This window comes from Sardina pilchardus, chromosome 7 (assembly GCF_963854185.1).
Source record: "Sardina pilchardus chromosome 7, fSarPil1.1, whole genome shotgun sequence".
NCBI lineage: Eukaryota > Metazoa > Chordata > Actinopteri > Clupeiformes > Clupeidae > Sardina > Sardina pilchardus.
In genome coordinates, this window is record NC_085000.1 from 19,377,779 (window position 1) to 19,402,007 (window position 24,229).

At 45.4% G+C, this 24,229-nt stretch overlaps 1 protein-coding gene across 3 annotated transcripts; it reads right to left on the reverse strand.

The window, feature by feature from the left end:
• Positions 1-1,954: 1,954 nt before the first annotated feature.
• spats2 (spermatogenesis associated serine rich 2) lies at positions 1,955-22,600 on the reverse strand. 3 transcript variants are annotated; one of them, XM_062541099.1, is made up of 13 exons: positions 22,519-22,600; positions 18,625-18,709; positions 13,607-13,686; positions 13,122-13,230; positions 12,445-12,494; positions 11,136-11,376; positions 8,921-9,064; positions 7,669-7,804; positions 7,135-7,193; positions 6,222-6,331; positions 6,018-6,120; positions 5,733-5,911; positions 1,955-5,229 (listed from the first exon to the last, which is right to left on the reverse strand). In XM_062541099.1, the coding sequence occupies exons 2-13, from the start codon at positions 18,647-18,649 to the stop codon at positions 4,969-4,971; spliced, it is 1,497 nt and encodes a 498-aa protein (XP_062397083.1). In that variant the 5' UTR covers positions 18,650-18,709; positions 22,519-22,600; the 3' UTR covers positions 1,955-4,968. The 3 variants fall into 3 exon arrangements, with proteins under 3 accessions (XP_062397083.1, XP_062397084.1, XP_062397085.1); XM_062541100.1 differs by lacking the exon at positions 22,519-22,600 and adding an exon at positions 21,822-22,332; XM_062541101.1 differs by lacking the exon at positions 22,519-22,600 and adding an exon at positions 19,150-19,224.
• Between the last annotated feature and the right edge of the window lie 1,629 nt (positions 22,601-24,229).

Consider the following 24,229-nt stretch of genomic DNA (forward strand, 5'->3'; position numbering starts at 1 on the left):
CACACACACACACACACACACACACACACACACACACACACACACACACACACACACACACACACACACACACACACACACACACACACACACACACACACACACACACACACACACACACACACACACACACACACACACACACGCAATGACTTCACCCCACATCCGGTGGCCACATCAGACTGACCTCACCAGGGTCTGGCTGGAACAGTGTGAGGCAGGAGAGGGCCTGCCCACAGTATTCTATTCCGCACAGAATGAGTCTTTCTCTCCTTCCGCCTCCTCTGTCGCTCTCTCTCTCTTTCTCTTTCTCTCTTTGGGTACAACTGTTCTGTCTTTTTTTTTTTTTATCTTTAGAGATAAATGAATTCTTGGTGGGTTAGCAGACAGTGGGACACAATGGGACTTGTTTATTGTGTGAGAATAAAGGCACCCAAGATGCATGTAGTCAACGGAAGAACAAAACAGGAAGAAAAGATGGAGTGCACAGGCCTTGATTCAGACTCCCCCAGAAGACTACTGCTTATTATGGAAAGGTGAAAGGAAACTATCTCTGACCTCATCTAAGCCAACACTAAGAGGTCAAAGCTGTAACTTGCAGTAACTGAATCTGGCCTAGAGAGAAGGCTTTGAGAGTTGAGCTATATACTGTAGAGAGAGAAGAGAAACTAGGCTTTAAAATGCATTGGGTAATGGCTGTTGAGTCCCATAGACTGTCACTGACACACAAAGCTTTGGATAAAAGCTATTATTTCTTTCAGGTCATCAGTTAGAATACCTTAATTTTAGTGTGAAGCCTGTCATGGCAGTTGCTTGTCCACACTGTTTCTGCCATCATGTGGCCAGTTGGCGTACTACGGTCACCATCTGACTCCAGCTGTGGTATATACACACACACACACACACAGTTAATGATAAAGGCCTATATCGTTATTTATGCCAGATATAAAACACTGTAGAAAGTTCATCTTAAATGTCTTTTATAATTGTTTTGGCTCTGATTATATTTTGCAATGGGCAGCTCTAAAAAGAATTGTGGTCACAATCAGTTTCCTCAGAGTATGTTAAGGCTTTTTGTCCTTCAGACAGGAAAGTGAAGAATGACATTGGAAGAAAGTAAGGGGGAGAGAGCCCACAATAGCTTTCAAAGTGTGCTCACAGCTGTATACCCATTATGTTACCTTGCCTTGATGGAACAAGGCACAGTGCCTGAACCTTTCTAGCACACTACCAAAGTCAGGGGCATGTCTCGCAACATCTTGGACATTTCATGTCATTTTTGAAAATGAAGATTTTCTAAAGATAACCGCTTTCAAAAGATTTCATTCTCACCAAGACTTTGTCAACATCATACAGAGAATAGAGGGCACTGTACTTTCAAAGACTAAACCTTAAATCCAAACCTCTGTTGGAATCCTGTTGGGAGCTGTTCAGGGTCTTTGTTGTGTTGAAGTGTATGGCTTTTACAGTCCTCTCCTGACTACTGATTTCCCCCTTGGTTTTCCTCAAAAAACATCTACAGAAATAGAGGCATGTTATCCTTTGTACTTATTCTGTAGAAAACCGAATCAGCAGAAGTGACAGTGATGTTGAGCATATTAAATAGAGCAAAACAGAAGTGTGAGAACCTGACCTGGCATAAATCCTGAACTTGCGGATGAGTGACTGTTACAACTTATACAGATGATTTATCATTAGCCAGTTACATTCAGAGTGTATGGGTGCCTATCATTCGTTTTTTAATCCATCCGGTCCTCTTTCCCACTGATCTAGATAAAGAATGATGGGCCGGCAACAATGGGTTAGTTTACCCAGTGTTCTTCACAGATCAGTGGGAATGAGCCAGAGGACTGAATCTTTCCCAAATCTTGTCAGTGTAAGGTAGGCTTAAGTGTTAAAAACACATGAACGGATGGTGGATCAGGGTGTGAAAGAACAACACTTCCAGACCCTCTGCATTTGCTAACAAGTTTTATTTTATAGTAAATGAGAAGTGTGCCAGTCAGAGGTGGCATGGACAGGGGGGGATCCAAGTGCTGATTATCTGGAGCCAATGAGGGTGAAGGAGGCACCAGGTAAGGAAGGGTGTGGTCAGGTAGCGGCGTTGGGGATGGGCTTATGTCTTTGGTCCATACTTGGTGGAAATGGGACAAGGTGGGTGAAAAGTAGGGGGGACAAGAAGGCACTTGAGTTTACAGTTGTCTCAGGAAAAAAAAAAAGATGCTCTGAACCACAGAGGAAAGAGTTGATCTAAACTACTTCTGTAAAAGGTCCAGAGTTCAATGGGCCTGATGACACAGCTTCATACATAAACAAGCCACTAGAGGGCAGCCAAACAAACGTACAGTTACATATGTACACACTTCAGGAGGAGACGAGATGAGAGCAGTGAGCAGAAAGGATCATTAATTAACCTGTTGTTCATTCTGTTTTTTTCCCCCGTCAGAGGACAACTGTTTAAAAAGACTAGAACTAAAAGCTTCAAAAAGGCAGTACAATGAAAAAGAACATAACAGTCTCTTTGGTGAACACCTTTACAGAAAAGAGAGAATCAACGTCCGAAAAACAGGACAAAACAGACAAAAAAAACACTGAAGAATTTGAGAAAGGGAAAAAGAAACTACAAAAAGAACAGGCGAGCTATAAATCGGTCTCCAAGCTCGTGAGAGAAGGCTGCTCTCTCTGCTGCACGTCTGGGGAGGATGGTGCGGGGTGTAAGGCTACATCGGCAGTGCAAATGTGGGTTGAGGCATGAGTGAATCCAAGTTATGACTGACTGCTAAACGAGCCCTGTGCAAAACAGCTGGACACAGAGCCCGGTGGGAAGCAGTTCCAGTTTAAGCCACTTCACTGAAAGCGCTCATTGCTTTTAAGAAAACGTGCGGGCCAAATTCTTCATCGGGTCAAAATCCGCCATCCTAAAACCTAAACGCTGACCGTAACACTAGCCCACGCCTATCCTCCACCAGTGAAAGGGGGGGGGGGGGGGGGGGGGTTGAGAATGAGTACATGGTTCTCACTGCTTTTAGGAAACTCTGGGTTGGGGGGTGGAATCTAAAGGGAAAGAAAAAACTATGGTCATCCTTAAAAGGAGTTGGAACCATTTGAACTGAAAATTACAGCTTAGGGGTTCAGGATTGTTTCAGAAGAAGCCATGTTGGCATGTAGTGACAATTCAGCACAGGCGTAAACGGCATGTTAGTGTTTGACGTGACCTGCTCTCTTCTCTTCGCAGAGATCCAGACGATAGCGGAGACAGCACTGACTCTCTCGCCTTTGGGGGTGGTCTCATGGCTGGAGGTGATGGAGGCTCAAATGCCCCCAATGGAACTTCACTCTCCCCAGGTTGGGCAGCGCTTGGGGGCAACTGCCGCAGCAAGGTAGCTACAATGAGGTATATGGCCTAGAGTTTGTTCAGACACTAAAGATGTACGTTGATGTGGAGGAACCCATTTTCTTCGGCAAATGAACATGCACACACAAAGGAAAAAAACGTGAAGAAGGAGAGGTGGAGACTGAGAACTTATTCCCAAAGGGGGGGGGGGGGGGGGGGCTACATCAAGGAAGAATGTCGACCTGTGTGTGTGAGGCTTGCTCGGAACAGATCACATACAGACGCACAGAGTGTTCACTCCATGCTCTGTGACATATGCTACACACATCCAGACATCCTTCCGGTTCTACATGCATACGGACAACTCACAGTGTGGGTGTAGCTATACCTCCACAATGAAGACCAGTGGGAAAGGGAACATGTCTGAGAACCCACAATCTGATCTCTACCTCTCTACATTCATGCAGACACACAGACAAACACATACACACACACGGTAGGAAGTCAGAATATTTTGCTTCTGCAGTCACGCACATCTGCACAGACAGCTGGACGGAGAGAGAAAACAAACACATACACACACACACACACACACACACACACACACACACACAAAGATGAGCGGCCCTTGTGGATCCACGTGGCAGAGGAGGAGGAGAAGGAAGAGAAGGAGGAGGGATCTTGGCTGTGAGACAGCATCTGAGCCAGGAAGAGTGAGGGTTTGGCAGCTCAGCCTGTCAGCCTATCCCAGCCACAACGGCAGAACTCAGGCTTCAGCTCTACACAGCCCAGATCAGAAAACCACATCACCAACTTAAAAAAACAAACTAAAAACCATCAGTCAAGAGGAATAGAGAACACAATGAAACAGATTTTCTTAAAAAAAAAACAAAAAAAACAAACAAACAAATTCTCAAATTAAAGCTTAAATATTGTTGATGCCCTTACATAGTGCACTAACACAAATACAAATTTTTCGACTAGATGGTTTGCTAATAGTCTCTGGAATGAAGGTGTAGGTGTGAACGACACCAAAAACATTGTAAAAGTTTAAAAGAAAAAAACTCCAAAAATGGAGGCATTTGGAAAGCGCCCGGGGTGAAGGGGGATGGGGGGGGGGGGGGCAGACTAGGAGGGATGGAGATTCGTAGCGAAGGACAAAGAGAGGAGATCCACATTCCTTCATGAGCGGCCCGAGTGGGGGGGGGGGGGGGGGGGGGCGTTGTACGGGTGGCACTGGAGCCCAGCAGAGAACATGTAAACTTGAGTTTGATTCTTCATGGACGAGGGAATGTAGGCGTGGGGAAAATAGGGCAACGAGTGGTGGAGGGGGGGAGAGGGGTGGGGGCGGGGGTGGGGGCGGGGGTGGGAGGGGTACTGCGGAGACCCGACTGGCCGATCATGACACATGATTCCAGTGGCCTGGTCCTTCTCTAATGGGCGCCGGCTGTACTGCTCAGCTGCTCGGAGGACTGGAGCTAGTTTAAACGCTGTGTGCCACTGGTGTGTGTGTGTGTGTGTGTTTGTGTGTGTGAGTGTGTGAGTGAGGGTGAGTGTGCAAGATGGCCAGGCTTGGGGTGGAGGGAGGGCGAGGCGGGAGGCTATGTGCTGTGACCGTGCACGGTGTGCGTGTGTCAGGGGCAGTGGGTTCGGGGGGGCCTCTGGGGAAGGCCGTTGTGAGTCGGATGAGCCGGACCGTCGTGACGACTGTAAGAGGAAGAGTGGGCCGCGCCCCGGCTGTGGGCGGAGTTAGTGCCGTCGCCGTGATGCCGGTCGCCATGGTAGCGTTCACCCTGGTACCGATCTCCTTGGTAACGATAGCCACCACGCCCAGGATTCCTGTCGTGGTAGGAGCCATTAAACCGTTGACCTCCGCGCCTATTACCCTGGTAAACCTGAGGGAGAATACACAAACAAACAAATAAACAAACAACCAATACATAACCTAGGGCTGTTCAATTTTGCCCAAAAGTAAAATGTCGATTTTCTTCTCTCTAAATCCAATTTTCAATTAAGATTATTTTGTGAAATGAGGGCAAGAGGCAAGAAATTATTTAAAAAATGCTGTTTTTTCTTGATCATTTAAAATGATTAATATTAAGAGAAAATATTGAACTTTTGCCACAAAATTCAACACTTGCAAACATAAGTACCGTAATTACCCTAGTTAAAGTGAAAAATCGATTTTACGATTTCACATTTTTTAACATCGTGCTAAATACATAATCACGATTACGATTTAAAATCGATTAATTGCACAGCCCTAACATCACCCTACTAGTACCAAAGCAAGATGGGGTCAGCCCTCTATCAGTCAAACAACATGTATGCACAAGCATAAATCAGTGCAGGGGGTACTCGTGGAGCCTGAGGCGCTATGTGGCGGTGCCCTGCTCACCTGTCTGTGTGGCTGGTTGGGGCGACCGCCAGAGGGCGGGGCCTGGGTCTGGGGGGCGGGAGCAGAGGCGGACGCCGGTGCAGAGGCCGCTGAGGGAGCCGACGCGGCCGGGCCAATGAGGGAGGAGGAGGAGGAGCTACAGCGAGAGCGGCTGGAATAGCCAGTCTGAGGGTGGTACACTGGCAACAGAGAAACACACGGGTTACCTTGCAGGCAATGCAGTCGGCTTGGCTATCCCAGAGACGAGCTAGAGCCATGACTGCTCAGACACAAGTGTATCCTCACCATCTCCAAAAGACGTGATGTTGGCCTTTAGGGGCTCCAGCTCGTAGGTGAACTTCACAGCTTTCCCCAGATCCTCGTCGTACTTGCGTTCGCTAACAAAGTGCTGTGCACCAAGAGGACATACGTTAGGACATGCATTCCTCGGAGTGAGGGTTTGGTAAATGAAGATACAGTGTGATGGCATGTGGGCGAAACGTGCGGTACCTTAATGTCCGCACGGAGTTCACTCAGCTGGTCTTCAGACATAGAGGCGGACTTATCGGTCAGACGTCGGAGCTCTTCGGCTCGCTTCTGCCTGCCATCCAGAATAGCCACTACAACACAAGGCCGTCCCATCAAAACACAGGCACACACACACACATGCACATACATGAAAAAAGCCATCATCTCAATGATCTCAAGTCAACTGGTGTAATGACACTCCTCTGTGATTCGTGTATCAATAGCATTATCAGTACTTCCTTATTATGGCTTTATCATAAAACCATCCCTTCGGACCGGTCAGCTTGATTTAGAGGTTTGTACTGTATTTCTGAAGCCTGTACACTAGGTGACTGAGCCAAAGTGGCAACGTTGAGCCTGAGGAATTTACAAGAGACTCCAGTCAAGCAAGTGAATGCAGAAAAAGCTTAGATTAGAGAGCTTAGAGTTCTCGTTTAGATTAAATATGGCGACCAGTGAGCAGACAACACAAACTAAACTTGGGACGAGTGTATCACTGATAAACTGATAAAGTGAAAGTGTTTCAGACAAAACCGGAGTCATGCTAGCCTTGAAACTGTGTCGCAAGTGGCTTTCATATAGAGTACGTATCATAAGCATACATATTAAATACTTTGATAAAAGGTAAAAAGTAGTGTCACACCTCCAACGGGAAGACACTACCATAAAGTGCTTGTTTTAGAGGAAGGATCGCAGGAATTTTTGGAATTTTTTGGTCTCAATGTTGCTCTACTGTGTTCTCAAACACACACGGAACTGCATGCACTCATACAGGACAAAGGTCTCATTCAAGGATGGGACAAACTTGATACTCTTCCACCCTTGAGCCACACACACACACACACACACACACACAACATTGAGCCGCTACATTCACACAGGTATTCATACTCACTGGCTTCAGCTTTCACTTTATCCATCTCGCCCAACAGTGCCACCTCTCTGTCCATTAGACTTGGGGGAGAGAGAGAGAGAGAGAGAGAGAGAGGGAGAGGGAGAGGGAGAGGGAGAGGGAGAGGGAGAGGGAGAGGGAGAGGGAGAGGGAGAGGGAGAGGGAGAGGGAGAGGGAGAGGGAGAGGGAGAGGGAGAGGGAGAGAGAGGGAGGGGGAGGGGGAGGGGGAGAGGGAGAGGGAGAGGGAGAGGGAGAGGGAGAGGGAGAGGGAGAGGGAGAGGGAGAGGGAGAGGGAGAGGGAGAGAGAGAGAGAGAGAGAGAGAGAGAGAGAGAGAGAGAGAGAGAGGGAGGGAGGGAGAGGGAGAGAGAGAGGGCATGTTACTCAACACGTATTAGGGAACACACACCACATCCTGACTAGCGGCGTGGTGTTAACATGATCCATGTCCCACATTTGGGAGTGCTGCAGGAAGAAAGGAGGAAGAGAGGAGGAAGAGAGGAGGAAGAAAGGAGGGAGGAGGAGGGGAGTGTGGGTACCAGCTCTGGAGCTCGGCAAACGTCTGCTTCATGCGCTTGATGGAGGAGTCCATCTCGTCCTTCACCAGCACGCGGTAGCGCGTCAGAGACGCCGTGCACCTCTGCAGGTCTTTCACTGAGCGGTCGATATTGGAAGCTGAGACACACAAACAAAAACAATGTGTGAAAAAAAAAAAACACGTGTAAAGTACATTTCAGAGACTACAGTAGATATACAGCAGTATAGAGTGGCCATCACCTGATACTAAGCTCAATCTTTTAAGATTGAACATTAAAAGCTGCGCTTTGCTGCGCTTTGTTTCAACTGCACAAGAGGCGTGATCAATGGGCATCGCTCAAATGACTCCGTACGCTTGGATAGTCCTTCAACCAATCAGACCAACGATCTGGTGCGTCTTTTGGATAAGCTAGTTTCTGATTGGAACCAAAGGTTCTGACAGGGAACAGAGGAGATAGATGTGCAGGTTTCCAGCCTGAGCTGGCGGGCGAAATCCAAATTCGCCAGGTTCACACCCAGCCCAGATATACAGACAAGGTGAAACACATCTCAGAGACTGGAAGAGACTACACACTTCTGCACAGTCTGTGTGAGGTTAGCAGAGCTTATGCGTCTGAGAAATACACACATGCCTGAACTGATTCTTAGAGGGTTCCAGGTCATTCAGCTGGTTGTAATTTACCTCAGATCAACTGAGTGAATCCTACCGTTCCTCTTTGTTCCTGTCATGCTACACACACACACGCACGCACGCACGCACGCACGCACGTCGAGGATTTTATTAATGACATGTTGCCAGCTGATTGTGAAATGGCTCCAGGGGACACAGTGCCCTTACTTGTCCTTCCTGTTGACTGGGTGTTAAAGGCCTTGATGAGGCGCTGGGATCTGACGCAGCACTTTTACTTACTCATGCCCTGACCTGGACTTCCTCCACACATGGCTGCAGGCCTATCGCCTCACTACTGCCCTGCCCAGAGCGCTGGGAAGAGGAAGTGCTCATTCTCAGAACAGGGTCGGTGTGAGGTTGCTGAAAGTCATTTCTGAGCAGTGTGAAGATATTTTTGTACATAGTGTTCTCCGACTGGTAATATAATGCATGTTCAAGCTTTTTGAAACTGAGCAACACTAGTATGCAAAAAACAACCAAAAAACGAATCACAGAGGTGATTCCAACAAACAACAACGGCAGACTCTATTTGTTTTTCTAATCTAATGAGGGGTTGTGGAAGCCTTAATTCAGGAATATCTCACCAATTTTTTTGGCACCAGATGCACCCGTGTGGTCATTTGGGTGGGAGGAGCTAGAGCTGGAACCAGGCCTGGGACGCGACTTGTTGCTACGGGAACCCTGTTGATGGAGCCCAGGGCTTACGGAATGTCGCTCTGCTTCAGGTGCTAAATTCAGGTAAAGACACACATACACACACACACACATATTACCTTCTGTACAAAGTAGAAATGGAGATGTATCGCATGGAGAGCAGTTGACAAAGCGTCATGAGATATGTACACAATCAAATTGAGGCCACATTCAAAATATAGTTATAGTGAAACCGAGAGTGGTTAGTGGTGTAATTCCACACACACACACACACACACACACACACACACACACACACACACACACACACACACACACACACACACACACACACACACACACACACACACACACACACACACACACACACACACACACACACACACACACACACACACACACACACACACACACACACACACACACACACACACACACACACACACACACACACACACACACACACACACACACACACACACACACACACACACACACACACACACACACACACACACACACACACACACACACCGAACGGAGGAGCCGTCAGGCAGAAGGGAGTGTATAACTCGTATCATATACTCATCTCTACTTTCAATTCCAGTTTTTCACTGGCTTGTCGCAGAATACTGTATATTTGAGTGCTTGGGAAAAGTCAAAACGCTCTTACTTGCTTGAGCATCCAGCTTTGGGCTGGGATTGTAAGAGCTTAACCAAACTACTAAGTGAAGTGACACTGAAAGAATAGTCAGCTTTTTGTGTGTCAAGAACCCCCACTTCCTACTGACACAGCAAGTACTGGCTGTAATGTCGGTCAGCAGGACTGGGTTGGAAGCCATCAATCAGAGGCAGCATGTTTGGTTGGCATGAGTGTGGTTATATGTGAGAGAGTGTGGGTGTATGAGAGTGTGTGGGGGTGTATGAGAGTGTGTGGGGGTGTATGAGAGTGTGTGGGGGTATGAGAGTGTGTGGGGGTGTATGAGAGAGTGGTTGTATGAGAGAGTGTGGGGGTGTATGAGAGAGTGGTTGTATGAGAGAGTGTGTGGGTGTATGAGAGAGTGGTTGTATGAGAGTGTGTGGGGGTGTATGAGAGTGTGTTGGTGTATGAGAGAGTATGGGGGTGTATGAGAGTGTGTGGGTGTATGAGAGAGTGTGGGTGTATGAGAGAGTGTGGGGGTGTATGAGAGAGTGTGGGTGTGTATGAGAGTGTGTGGGTGTGTATGAGAGTGTGTGGGTGTGTATGAGAGTGTGGGGGTGTATGAGAGAGTGTGGGGGTGTATGAGAGAGTGGTTGTATGAGAGTGTGTGGGGGTGTATGAGAGAGTGGTTGTATGAGAGTGTGTGGGGGTGTATGAGAGTGATTGTATGAGAGAGTGTGGGGGTGTATGAGAGAGTGGTTGTATGAGAGTGTGTGGGGGTGTATGAGAGTGTGATTGTATGAGAGAGTGTGGGGGTGTATGAGAGAGTGGTTGTATGAGAGTGTGTGGGGGTGTATGAGAGTGTGTTGGTGTATGAGAGAGTATGGGGGTGTATGAGAGAGTGTGGGGGTGTATGAGAGAGTGTGGGTGTGTATGAGAGAGTGTGGGTGTGTATGAGAGTGTGTGGGTGTGTATGAGAGTGTGTGGGGGTGTATGAGAGAGTGGGTGTAGGAGAGTGTGTGGGGGTGTATGAGAGAGTGTGGGTGTGTATGAGAGTGTGTGGGTGTGTATGAGAGTGTGTGGGTGTGTATGAGAGAGTGTGGGGGTGTATGAGAGTGTGTGGGGTGTATGAGAGTGTGTGGGGTGTATGAGAGTGTGTGGGTGTGTATATGGTGTGTGGGGGTGTATGTGGAGTGTGGGGTGTTGAGTGTGTGGGGGGTGTATGTGGTGTGTGGGGGTGGTGTGGGTGTGTGGGGGTGTATGTGGTGTGTGGGGGTGTATGGTGAGTGTGTGGGTGGGTGTGTGTGTGTGTGGGGTGTATGGAGTGTGTGGGGGTGTATGGGTGTGTGGGGGTGTATGGGGTGTTAGTGTGTGGGGGGGGTGTATGAGTGTGTGGGTGTGTATGAGAGTGTGTGGGGGTGTATGAGAGTGTGTGGGGGTGTATGAGAGAGTGTGGGGGTGTATGAGAGAGTGGTTGAATGAGAGAAATCTCTGAGCGCTGTTACCTGTGAGGTCGGGCAGGTCTGGCGTGGCAGGCTCGGAATCCAGCTCGGCATCCAGCGACACCGAGTCCAGCTGCTCGCTTAGGGAGTCCAGAGACTCGCCCTCAGCGGCCAGTGAGCCGTTGGCATGGAAACCGTTGTGCGCGCCGGGCACCTCGGGAAGGAGGGTGGATTCAGATGGGGTAGGGTCAGGCTCAGGCTCCGCCTCCTTGGCCTGGGGTTTGGGCTTCTTCTTTTTTTTGGGCTGGAGGAAGAAGAGGAGAGGAGAGGAGAGGAGAGGAGGAGAAGACAGAAGAGAAGGACCAAGCAGATGAACACAAATGAATACCACCACCAGAACCAACGCTCAAGTCATTTCCCATGCCGAGACAGGATATGAATGTCGCTACGCTTGCCAAAAGATCCGTTGAAAAATCATTTCTCCAATTTGGTTCCATCGGACTTCAACGTTGGCTGCAGATGAACCATTTTAGTCAGTACAATTGTCCGGTTCAGAGCTCTTGGTGGCAGGACGAGCAGTAAGAGGACAGCTGCACAAGTCTCAACTCAAAGTATGTCGTGTATTGTTGGTGAAGGGGCCCAGCGGGTCCCTTGGCTGTGGAACATGTTACGGCACGCCATAGCTCAAGGGCCTGGATCATTCCACAAAGAGATCTTAAAGTCCTGAGGCAGATTTTTGTGATATTGAGGAAATTACAGCTTACTACTAGAACCCTGGGACACTATCTGTGCTCCAGGTTTCCCCATTTAGAATAATAATGGCACCATGCACCGCCCCCTGATCTACTGGTGACACTGCAGAGACTTACAGTAGAATCAGCACAACTAAATGATTTTTAGAGGCTGGGCTGCCTTCAGAGACCGTGTTTTTTTTAACAGTATTTTCAGGGGAAAGGTAGATAGCGGACGGTGAGGAGATGTTTGTGCTATGTGACACAAAACATGTTTCAGCTTCGAAACCACGGAACATCGCTTAGAGCACCTTTAAATCGGCAACTAATTTGGTGATCAGTCTAAAATTCTGATTCCAGCTTTTTTAAACTTGAATATGTTCAGCTTGACTTACTCCTACAACAATAGGACTGAGATTATTTGAAGGCATAACTTTAGGCTTTGGTAAACACTGATCAACATTTTAGTAACAATCAATAATCTACAGATTCATCGACGATGAAAATAATCCTTAGTTGCACTTGCAACCCTAACGTGTGCTCAGACGTGTGTGGAATGAGGCACTTCACGCAAAAAGATTTTGATCAGGATAGAACAGGAATGTGACACCCAGAGGAAGTGTCAATCATCTGGAGCGTACCTTTTTTTTCCCAGTGACATTCCATTCCTTCAGGATCTCCACAGCGCTTCCTGCCGGAGTTCAAAAGCAGTCGGTCAGTCAGGGAGGGCAAACACAGGCCACTTGCTTGCTTGCTTGCATGCACGCACGTACACACACACACACACACACTCATTCACTAAGCATACAACCAGCCCCACTTCATTGGGCAACATCTGTGAGGAGGCCCATCCAGAGTGCTCTGCAGCTCCACCGTGACGTCTGTCTGTACGTGTTGGGTACGTGTGCCACCTGGGTTCAGACACTCAAGTGTGTTTACAGAGGCTCAATCAACCATTCTAGTGTGTGTGTGTGTGTGTGTGTGTGTGTGTGTGTGTGTCAGATTCAACTTGAGACTAGTGGAACAGTCTCATGAGTGTAGCAATCTCCCAGTTGTGGTAAGCTGGCAAACATGCAACCATAACAACAGAAATGAGCCAGAGCACAATAGTGCACTTTTGTTTGGCAGGCACGCACACACACACCCACACACCCACACACACACACACAAGCATGCACAGAGGCACATACACCCACACACATCCCTGGGCCTCCAAACTAACCATGCACTCCTCCCCTTGTTCACACATGTGTACGTGTGCTTTTAAATGAGTGCCTTTTCTGCTTTGTTCTGGCATCCACTGGCGCTACTACCGTACCTTCCACAAAAGCGTGCACGGCGCGGTCCACGCAGTTCTCAAAGTGCTGCAGCACCAGGGCAATCTCGTTGTTGCTCTTGTTGGGGACCACCGCACGCACAGCGTTGATCTGCACAGCCCAGACCGAGGGCAGAAGGGGAGGGGGGGGGGGGGGGGGGAGAGGGTAAAAAAGAAAGACAGAGAGAGAGGGTAAGTGAGAGGCAGTGAATCTGGAAAAGATCTTAACCAAAGTCAGCCAAAGCACCCCAACCCACTCGCCCCACACACCCCTCACTTTCCCTGTGGATGTTTACGATGACAGTCATGAAGCCCACTTAAACATACTTAGTCAAGGAAAAATCTCTACCAGAATGGCAGACTTTGCACAATATAATAATCGTGTGGCTTCGTACTTGAGATAGGAAGACATTAAGTTGGCATGCATGAGGATTAAAGTCTGGATAAATACGCTTCGAAATCTGAGAAGAAAAATGCAAATGGCCCACCTTCTCCTTCATCCGGTCAAATGTTCCTCCCTGGGACATCACCATTTTGGAATGAGTGTCAAAAACGACACCCGACGTATCTGTAAGTGATAATGACAAAACAGAAAAAGGCAAATCTTAAACCCACGAGCTTTGGGAAAGAGAGCTTGCTGTCTGAGAGGCACCAGGGTTGAGCGCTGCTCTGAAGCACCAGGAGATTGGGCTGCTTTCTGTGGAGCTGGCAGGAGCCTCAGACTCTAGGAGGACCTCCCCCTAAAATGTAGGTCAAGAGGAACTCATCCAAACTGGAAAGAGGGGGGGGGGGGGGGGGGGGGGTAGGGGGGGTCCTACAGCAGAGGCCCGTGAGCAGCTAATTTTTTTCCCCTTCGTTTTCCTTCTCTTCTTGCTGTGGTATGCAACATATGTCAGCTGGGTTGGCCAGATGGAGTCTCTCTCTCTCTCTCTCTCTCTTTCTCTACGTAATGTGCTGAAGAGGTTATCAGCATGGTACCAAAAAGGGTAAAATACCCAAGCTATTAGCTGCTACAATTACAAGGGATGCTGACTACTACTGAACAGAAAGAGTTGAAACTAGAGAAACTAGATAACCAGAAACATCTAGTTGGTTGTTCTTCATTTGCCAATACTCTATACAGTTGTTTTATGCACAACTGTAAATAAATTAAATATCTGGGGGAGGAAATCTGTAGCCTAGCTAAGCAGACTTTCTAAAACAATGTCTTCAGCCTGTCTGTGATACTAGTACAGTATGTTCGATATCTATCTTGTCTATTAGCTGCCATTATAGCAGACACATGACGATCACATTGTTATCTACAAAAAATATCTCTCCAGATATATTCATATCAAATGTATCTTTTCTTTGTTCGAGTTAGGCCAATATTCATGCCAAGCTTAGAGAAGTTAACCATAGGCTACACAAGGGCATTATAAGTCTTCTACTGAAAGCCAAATGCCCAATTTTCAGGTGTAACGCTGGTGTTCGCAAATAAGAGGTCTAATAACCGGCATATAGTACAACATACTAACATTTCGTTAATTATTCATTTTTGTGGAGGGAGGAAGCATAATTTTTTATCATACTGTATTTGAATTTTTCATTTGAGTTTTGTGGGTGTAAACTTTTTTAATATGACCATTCATATCTATACCAGAGTTACAATAAAACATAATTGTTTACAGCACAAACATCTCCAGAAATCTAAATCTAAATAAACTAATGAAGAGTTTGGTTCCAAAATGCTATATCTCCATTTTCTAAAACATTAATCATGTTGTGTATTTCAGACCATATAAATAAAATTGCAGTTGTGTTGTTTGGTTGAGTAAAGATAAATCAAACAATAACACAATTGGAGTTCCACAACAATTACTTGGAGAGCAAAACAATTTAAATAAAGATTTATGAAAATTCATTTAAGTGGAGGATATAGTGTTTTGAAACTTAACCATACTTGCCGGTAGCTAACCGATTTACAAACTTCCCTTTTCTCATTGAAGCATAACCACTACTTGAGTTGCGCCTATACGACTTGTTAATCAGATTTTATGAAACTCTCTCATGTTGACAATCACACTCTATGCTGAAAGGCCCTTTGTCCTCAAGGACCATTAGAAAGTTTACTGCCCATTTCATTATTTCACGTTGTCCCTATGTCTATTTGAAATGCAAATAAGGTCATCCTCGACACACATGCATGTGCAAACATACTTATACATGTGCAAACACATGCACATGCCAAAATAGAGGGATGGGGCAGGGAGCAAACATGTTTGTCTACTTATCCATGCATGCACGCTCCTTTTCCATGGCGAGTAAAGTCCCAGGGCAGTGACTCAGGAGCCCTGGGACAAACGGGTGTGCTGGCACAAATATAAACACTCACACCCCGGAGGACAACAGAGGCTCCGCAAAAAGCAACAGCTCGATGTGACCAGTGCACAGCCGGGAGCTCGAGAGCTGCCGAGAGCTGACCCCCTCTGGGCTTAGTACAAAGACAACGACATCTACAGTAGGACGCCCAGAATAATGTGATCTAATGTGATGGATCTAGCAATGGCCGAACCAGCTCAGATGATCCCAAACTATTTGGTTTGCAAAACCTGGCCACACAGATTCCAGCTCAACAACACACATCCATTTCCCTGAGAGGGAAGGATTTTTCAGACAGAGGGGGTGGTTAAATCACTGTTGTACTAATAGGCTAAAAGCACATGCTGACATTTGAGCGGAAATAAAAAATAGTAAAGGCCTTACAAATGTGTCAACTGTTACACAAACCAAACAGTGGCTCAAATCAGTTGCTATTCCTTGGTCTATTTTCACAGATCTCCAGTCATTCCAAATATTTCAAACGTAAAAAAACGTAAACATGACACCTTACAGTTTAACAAGGTTAATATATTCCCCCACGTAGATGAACAAGTTATGAAATACAAATTTTTGATTTGTGCATCCGTCATCACCTTTCTCAAATACTGCCCTGAAGCTACTGGTGCTGTCTATCACGGAACTAAGCTAGAGCAGTTACCAGTAAATGGAATCTTGCCAGTCAGCAATCCACAACTACAAAAACAGTTCCAGATATAGCCCAACAGGTTACACAAGCATCTCCGAACTGATGTCACAACACGTCATACAAAAATAAAATTAGGTGATAAGGCTGGGAGACACCTCGGCAGGGAGTCTGCCACTGGCTCTGTGCAAATGGAGTCGGACGCTCTTGAACTATGGATCAAGTTCACTGAGATAGTCACAAGTGATAAGGAAGTTGTACAGCCTAGCAACTCATTGATTTCATAAAGCAATACAAGCATTCTAGCACATACAGCTGTTCCGCACTAGGTAAAATGTCATCTAGCGAGGGAGTGCATTTCAAGGTTTACACTTAATACATAAAATACTTTTCGAAATACACCGTTAGATACACATTCCTTCCCAAATGTCTCTCCAATAAAGGGTAGGCATTTCTAAAAGTTATCAAAATATCTGTGATTATCCATAATTAGTCTTTCACACTATTCAAAGGCTCAAAACAAACATGATGCGTTGCAGGGATCAATGGTAGTCACTTGTCACCACACCTGTGACCTGGGACTAGAAATGACTAGAAACTAATCCAATCTGTTATTCTTCAACTATTTCACTAAACTGTCGGCTATTATTTGTTCAGTCCTTTCCCAATGTTCTCACATTTGCCTGATGCTTATCAAAGAAAACAGGGTTCAACTCTCATTGCAATTTAGCCGGGATCTTTGAGCTTAACAATGTCCCTGAATTAAGCACTGAACTGCCTGAGCAAGAACAAAGCTAACCTTGAGCCTCATTTAGACTTTAGACCAAGGCTAAACTCTCATAGTATGCAAGCATCTTAGGCCTGCATTATGGACAAAACGATGCAGACTTTACTTAGCAAAACAGCACAAAAGGAGGGAATGCGGCCACAGGGCCAGGTGTGTGAACCTTTAGCTTGCATCCACACCCACCAAGCCCATCCGCCCATGCCATCTATGCAAACTGTACCAGTCTCAACTCCCTTTTAGCATAAGCCTCATTAGTCTGGCAGGTTGCTATGTCTACGGCCAGAGCAAAATACCAACACACCCAGAATTGCAAGCCGTGCAATCAGCATTCAAAGATATTCAGGAAAACAAGGGTGCATCTATGGATGATAAAGAGGAGATAGTTATAGGAACAAACAAATCACAAGGGTTGAAAATTACAAGGGTTGTTGACTTGTGGTTAGATAGTGGATAAGTAAAATCAATTAGTCTAGGTAGCCTGAGAATAAAGATGGAAAACAAACGAGACTGTATAGACGTCGATAACACAATACTAATGATTAATCATCAGCTCGTATGTCTTTTGTCGAATATGATTCTTATAATGCCAGTTCATTTAGGCTACATATATTTCAATGTGTTCGGTTAATACTTTTACCTTAGTAAAACAGAAGTTCACTACTACACATTTGTCCCAAATACTGTCTGGATAATTGTCTGTACTGTACTGTCTGTTACACTGCCCAGCCTAAATTGAAGAGTGTCTTCATTAACTGATAATATACTGTATGATAAGGAAATAAGATAATCTGGGTCAGGGTTAATAGAAAATAATTATATAAAAAGGCACATCTCAAGTCCTGCTCCTCCCATTTAATCTTGTTTCGTTTCGTTTCGTCTCGTTTCGTTTCGTTTCTGGCTGAGTGTGTCCATCTGCGTGTGTGACTGTGTGCAGACGTGGCCACGCAGGCTCAAGAGCAGAGTTTCGGATGGAAGAATGCCAGAGTGGCCTCTCTCCTCTCCCTGGGGCCACATATGTTTCAAGCAAACACTTCCATACTAAAGAAGGCAATAAATACAGGATTACGTCCATAAAGTCATGCCGCATGTGCAACTCAACCAGCCATCCATTTCCGTCTAAATGTGTGTGAGTGTGTGTGTGTGAGTGTGTGTGTGTGTGTGCGTGCGTGTACATAGCTGAGAATTTAACTACCTTGTGGTGATTCAGGCAAAGGTGGGACATTAGGCACTAATGACACGCCTCACTGATATCCTACTCTTTCTCCCGCAAAGGACAAAGTGCTTTTAGTCAGATCTTTTTTTTTTTGAGCGCCCTTAATTCTAGCCCTACTAATACTTCACCAGATATAAAATGTGGTTGCTGAGGTACGCTGACGGTCATTTCACCTGTATCATCACTCCAAATATTTATTTCTTAACGACTTGAGGGAGCCCACAATAATGCAAGTAGAGGCCAGCGATCTAGCTGGTGTGGCCTGGGGTGAGGTTTGACAGCACTGCTCATTGACCAGACTGGAGAACTTGTGGTGAGTGAGGCAGGAAGGTTTACAGTGGGCAAACTCAGGGGATTTGTCTGACGGCAGTTAGGTACGTGTGCTGAGATGGATGGGATGTGTATGGAGAGAAGTGAGTGGGGCCAGGAGTGAATAGGAGAAGATGGTGTGTGCGTGCGCGCGTGTGTGTGTGTGTGTGTGTGGGGGGGGGGGGGGTCTTACCTTTAGGCATGTTTTTCCGGGCCATGCTGTAGTCTACTTGTTGCTTCTCCTAGATGAAGACTCCGCTCTTAACTTTGATCAGAAACTAGAGTGGGAGACAGGTTGACATGGAAAGAGAGGGTGAGAGAAAGAGGGAAAAAAGAAAGAGATCAACAAAAATGACATTGTGCCTGCCAGGTCCCTCAGCCTAATGGATTAACGCTGTTCTTAAGCAGTTTCTGCTGTCTGTGAGCTCACTCGGCTCCTGCTGGAGGAGGCCAGCAGTGGCTCAGATGACAGCCTGGGGAGGCGCAAGGAGCAGGGTCAGCCCGGGACAAACCAAGTGGAGGAAAGCCCAGTGTCCACATGTGCTTTTCCCTCCCTCCACATAAGCCCTCTATCCCCACCTCTCACAACTGAACCATTCTCTCGCCTCACTCACCCACCCACTCAACACTCAACTTAAAAGCTTTTCCTTCAATTAATTAGTCCCCCCCCCCTTTCGTACACCTAAACAAATATACACATGAAAACTTCACGGCTCACCTTGTGACTTCCATCAAGCCGAGCCTTTCAAACTGCAGTCTGAGAAACCAAACTGCCTAGCAATGCATTTGTCTTCACAATTACTGCAACCCTTAAAACAATCAGTCGGACATCATCCATTACCTCCATGTAATGGCCTCTCCAGATGAAGACAACCACACAGAAAAACTTAGTCACATTGCCCGAAAGTATTCTAGTCCCATTCCATTCCCCCTCAAATCGTACAGTTTGGTGGGGGCAATGTCTTCTGAAGAGTTTGCTGTTCAGTACTGCACATCCCTTATGCTTATGAAGGCCATTTCCTCTGCTCCTAAACTCATCTGATGAAAAACACATTTGGATGAATGAGGATCTGTCTGGCATACAGTTGCAGAATCTGCATTCAATATTGCGCTTGGCGGCAGCTGCCTGGCCAGGACTGGACTGCGGCTCATAGGAGCCATTCCTGCTGATGCAGCTCCCCCCTCTTGTACTTCACTGCCTGTTCTTCTCCACTTGGAAAAAGGCAACCTAATATATGGACTACCACTCTCAGCTCATGACGCACTAATCCTACCTTTGCGACTGCAGAGGTGGTGGAACAACAATGCCACATTGTCACAGATGAGGACAGCCACACATACAGTACAAGCCACAAGTAAACATACCCTGATCAAATTCGCAGTTCCAGTGAGCACCACACTGCCAATCTCAAACACTTCATTCCAGTCGGTTCTCTTCTTAACCTGCAGTTTGTTGTGGAAAGTACAACATACCCAAGTCCTGTCTGCTCTAGTGCGCTGGCTGTCAGCTTGACAGACTACGTCAAACCCCACGCAGTTTCTTAACAGCTGACGCACAGATCCTTCAGGGCTTAGAAATACGTTCCAGCTGTTTGCCAAAGAGGAGGGAGAACCTCCAACCCTGTGCTGGTCAAGCAGGTTGGGCGTTGTTCTAAGTCAATCTCAACAATGCTTGAATATGCCCCGCGGGCTCCTGTTCATTCATGTAGGTATGATATCAGTGGAAATCTGATCTTGAACCCTACTTAAAATAGGACACAGGGCCTATCTTTGTCACAGCACAGCACCATAGTAATTACCATAATACCATAATTCCTAGAAAGGGACATACGCATTGGGCCAACATATGAATTTAAGATTTTATGGGGTAATCCAGTTACAGTATAGCCAACAATACTGACCGGTGAGGCAGTAAATCTTTGACATTCCTGCTGAACTCATAAATCCACTGCGGAAGGCAGAGTGAGGACTACCGCTCAGTAGATATCTTCATCTGCCAGTGCCTGGCCAATATTAAGCTGTTCACCGAATTCAAACTCGCACTGAGCTGCCTAGCAATTTTACCTCGGAATACAATGCTAATGCATTCATTCATTCATTCATTCATTCATTCCAACTAAAACAACAGGGGAATTCAACACAAACAGGTGGTGTTTCAAGATATCTTGACCGCAGACTGCAGCAAACCTGGTAAATTGCATGAACGAATGGACGTAAATAAGCTGGCAAACATTACTTGCACCTCGCAGATACATTCGGGTTTGAACGGTCGATTTTAAACTTACATGATATGTCATACAAATAAAACAGCATTACATAATATTCTATACTAATCAAACATTAGTTAGTCACATAATTGAGCTATGTGTGTCTTTAAGCAGTTCTACTGCATGTTCATGGAGTGTAAAAGGGATTTAATCAAACCAACTTGCATCTACCTTACGAGGAACATTATAGATATGACGTTACGTAATAACATAACTCATCTCATATCGCCCCCTCTTGTACCTCGGTCACAAAATACAGTGATACATGGAACTAGACAATAACACTAACGTGTCAAACCATCCGGGCAAACATTGGCTCTTCATCTATAAAAAACCTCTAACATTTACAAAAGTTTAATTTCAACGAAAGATCCATCCAGATCAAAGACAGTAAAATAGCTGCGTTAACTTGCGAACAGTCCATCTGATGTCAGCTGGCTAACGTAAAGATCAAAGGGCATTCACTCTCTCACTGGGTAGGACAAGAGTACGTTCCGTAAGCGAAATATACCTGATGACAAACCACAGCAACGTTATCCAACAGAGTTTGTTTTAGCAAATAGCTTGAATGCTAACCAATCTTAACGTAATGTCAGAGAATGTCTAGCAGCTAATAAGGGAATGTGAATGGTAAGCACCGGTAACATTAACGTTAGCTACGTCTTAGGACTGTGGGTTAACGTTAATGTCGCCATGATCTATGAACGGTAATCAAGTTTGCCGACAACAAATGTTATGGATAACTTGCAGCCTTTACCACAGTCATCAATGACCACAGTCAATCTAACGCTAACTTTAAAAGTTACAACGTTACAATAACGTTAGCTAACGATACAGTTTCATTTCATTTCAAGTGAAAGTTAGCGTTAGCTGGCATTGGGATACTCACTTAACGTTAGGTTTTTAAATCACACCTCCATGCACGTTCTGGCTAGCAATTTATAACATTAACTTTATATCTACAGCTATGAAATATGCAGATATTTAAGGTATTGATAAACACAAACAGGCTAGGTTGTTGTTACAAGAGCTACGTAACGTCATATTGGATAACGTAGCTGAACAAAAGATCACTGACGTTAAAAATCAGGGATGTTAATCGCGTACACAACCGTAATGATACCTGCAAAATTGCACATGACGACAAAGACAACTCGTGAGATCTCGACATTTAGTCTCCGATGCTTATAGAGTGATAACTAGAGGTTTAACTTGCATGCTGAAGCTACTCTGAAACCTTGCCATACTTCTAGCTTGCGCTTCATCGCTAGCTAGCTTCGCTTGATTATGTGGCAGTATCTTAGCAACGCTCACTAGCTAGCCAGCTAGATAGGTATCGTTAGCTTCACAAGCTAACAGTGGCGACACCTTCTAGCGGTTGACTTAATTTGTTGAATTACATATGATGGCCTGAAATATTAACGTTAGCTGTATATTTTGTCGTCTTCTTTAAATACAGCAATGCAAGTACAATGCTAATGCATGCAATACAATGGCAGGAAGGTAAATTAACCCTAAGGCTTTACGTAGAGGTATTCTATTACAACATTGGCTTGGTTAACGTTAGCTAAATTACCATGATTTCTCCTATATATTTCTGAATTTGGATAGGTTGACAAGCCAGCATTAACGTTGGCTAACGTTACTTCACTAACGTTAGCTGTTGGTTAGCTAGCTGAAAATTCTACTATCTTCATGGCACGTACCGTGCACTTCACTGCCCAAAATGTTCACTATGAGTCACATTTGAGTTTAATTCCAATATCTGTTCTCCTCCTTTTCTTACATAAACACCCAATGTTGATGCATCTGAGGCTCACCTGTGCCTGTAGGGAAGTCCTCTGAATAACGTTACCGTATCTGACTGAGCGCTCTGTCCAGCCAGCGTCTCTGAAGCTCTCAACCGGGTTTTAAGTGATATGGCGTCACTTCCGAGCAAAATAGCAAACCTGCGATGCGATGTAGTGGCCAAGTCAAACGCACGCAACTGTTGTGCAACACTTAATAGTTAAATAAGGCTCTGGTTTTAACGTATTTAATTTAACGTTACATCGAACTAGCTCTGCAAATCTGTCGCCCTTTGTCGGTTATACTTCATTATGCTGTGTGGTATTATTTATGGCCTGAGTGGAATGACCCAACATTCACAAACTTTCTGTGGCATTAAGCTTCCTTTTTGACATCAGTATGGGGTTGCTGTGGTCCCTGCCTAAAAATGTGTGTCCTAACTTTGAGATAGCCTTGGCTATCAGATACACAGGCAGAGGAAGAAGGGGGAGAACTCCTGTTCTGTTCTGTTAACTTTCTCAACAAATTAATTAGGCTACAGCAGGTTTTATGTAGAATAATTTGTTGGTTTTATTGGTAGAGAACCCATTATGAGTGATGCCGGGGGTGGGTTTAGGCCAGACACCACTCTTGAGCCTTCTGGAAGTGTACCTAATCAATGAAACACCGAGGACGGAAGATGCTGCTTGATAAGCCCAGTGAAATGCTCGAAGGCTCTGATGTTTTTGGCCCATAAGGTTACTTTGTTGGTGATTTTGTTTTTGATAAGCTTGGTTGTTGATTGCCCATCAGAGAGTCTTACACTTATTCTGGTCTTATTAGACGTGACATAACACAAGTCTTCCTTGTTTGCAGTGGAATAGTTGGTCTACATAACATCTACATAATTGTTTAATAGAGTTTGAGAGCCACACCAAGTAATGTTTGCCAAAGTTAGAGAGAGAGAGAGAGAGAGAGAGAGAGAGAGAGAGAGAGAGAGAGAGAGAGTAATATAAACGAAGTTGAGGATTTCCCAGTCTAATTTGCAAAAAAAGAAGATGAAGGAAAGGCTTACACCCTGCGTTGCCTTGTCAGGTCAAAGGAGACCAGCTAAGAGGACCTGAAATGCTAAGTAAAGTGCTAACAAAACACAGAAAGGTGCTGAAAACTCTCAGTTTTTATGAGACCACTATCTGAATTTGTCTGAGAATATCCTCACAGAACAAGGGAAACACAGACACACACTATAAATACATTATGTGCACATTTCAGGCTGAAATTCATAGTGTTGTGGGTGTTTTTCTTATGTGTCATGTAATCTACCAGGTGGCTAAATATACCTCAGAATAAATCATATCTATCTATATGGTGCATATAAAATGTATTAACCCCCTTGGATATTTCCACTTTTACTGCTTTTAGAAATGGAATCTTGATCAATTTAATTTGGCCTTGTTCACAATAATTTACCAATAAAATCCCCTCTTTACTGTCAAAGTGAAAGCAGATTTCTATAAAGCAATGCTCAAAATAAGAGATTGTATCTATCAATCTAACAAACAAGCAAATAAATAAGGAGGCGAGACATAACATATGAGTCTTTTTAAAATGCTAAATCATGGCAAGACTTAATATTAGGAAACATTGGGGCAGTGACAGGAAATACCAACTTTGGTTTTTAGGGCATGGGACAGAAATGAGTTTTGGGCAGGTTGACCTAAACTTAGGGAGCAGAATGTGGAATTTGCAGATCCATATACTATG